Source organism: Polistes canadensis, unplaced genomic scaffold (genome assembly GCF_001313835.1).
Source record: "Polistes canadensis isolate GaletaPanama2010 unplaced genomic scaffold, ASM131383v1 scaffold_382, whole genome shotgun sequence".
NCBI lineage: Eukaryota > Metazoa > Arthropoda > Insecta > Hymenoptera > Vespidae > Polistes > Polistes canadensis.
Window position 1 is genome coordinate 75856 of NW_014569929.1, and position 1332 is coordinate 77187.

Sequence of the window (1332 nt, forward strand, 5' to 3'; positions counted from 1 at the left end):
AAAAAAAAAAAGAAAAGAGAGAGAGAGATAAATTTAATTGCAGAGAGAAAGAAAGATAGAAATAAAGATTGAAAACAAGGATTCGTAGATTCGTGTATATACCATAGAAAATAAAAATACAATAAAACTAAACAATTTTGATAATAATGGAAATAAACAACGGTATTATCGATAATAATTCTAGCAATTACGATAATTATACTAATTACGATAATACGAGCAACCTATCATACGATTTAATAATGTCTAATTTAAGCGTACAAATAATATTTTGCATATTTTACGGTAATATATTTATATTAGGTGTATTCGGTAACGTATTGGTTTGTTACGTTGTTTTACGTAATCGTCAAATGCAAACAGTAACGAATTTATTTATCACTAATTTGGCATTCAGCGATTTATTGTTGTGCGTATTGGCAGTACCATTTACACCATTATACACGTTCCTGGGTGGTTGGATATTTGGAAGAATGTTGTGTCATTTAGTACCATACGCTCAAGGTGTTAGCGTATATATCAGTACATGGACATTAACAAGTATAGCCATAGATCGTTTCCTTGTTATATTGTATCCCTTTCATCCACGTATGAAAATTGAAATATGTTGGATTATTATATTTGGTATATGGATAATTGCATTACTTTTAACATTGCCATATGGATTTTATATGCAATTCGTAGAACCGCACACCTATTGCGAAGAACAATGGCCGAGTGAGCCATTTCGTAAATTATTTAGCTCGTTTACAACGATATTACAATTTCTCGTGCCGTGTTGCGTTATTACTATTTGTTACATATGCGTATGGATTAAATTAAATAATAGGGCACGTTCGAAACCCGGCAGCAAAAGTAGCAAACGGGAGGAAACAGATCGCGAAAGGAAAAAACGTACGAATAGAATGTTGATAGCCATGGTTATTATTTTTGGTTTTTCTTGGCTACCATTGAATATCGTTAACATCGTCGACGATTTTTATCCAACTGCCAACGAGTGGTCTTATTACGGATTGTTCTTTTTTACTACTCATTGTCTTGCCATGAGTAGCACCTGTTACAATCCATTCCTCTACGCCTGGTTAAACGACAATTTTCGCAAGGAATTCAAACAGGTGATTATTTTAAAGTATTCTTGATTTCTTTTTTTCATCAATGAATGTTTTTTCTTTTTTTAATTTCATTTCACCAAATTTTCATACCAATTATATACTTTATCTCAACTTTTACCCTATATTTATATATTTTAAATATTTATATAATATATAAGATATATAAATATATAAATATTTATATAATATATATAATTATTAAATTAATATATATGAGTTT

The 1332-nt window shown here is 29.7% G+C and overlaps 1 protein-coding gene across 2 annotated transcripts in view; it reads left to right on the forward strand.

Annotated features, from left to right (window-relative positions):
- Positions 1-1332, forward strand: part of LOC106792132 (prolactin-releasing peptide receptor-like) — a 7603-nt gene that overhangs the window by 3554 nt on the left and 2717 nt on the right. The window contains exon 2 of one of the 2 annotated variants that reach the window (XM_014758298.1): positions 304-1115. In XM_014758298.1, coding sequence (XP_014613784.1) covers positions 354-1115 — 762 coding nt within the window. In that variant the 5' untranslated portion in view covers positions 304-353. Of the gene's footprint in view, positions 1-6; positions 1116-1332 lie in introns of those variants that run through there. The other variant, XM_014758297.1, reaches the window with a different exon arrangement.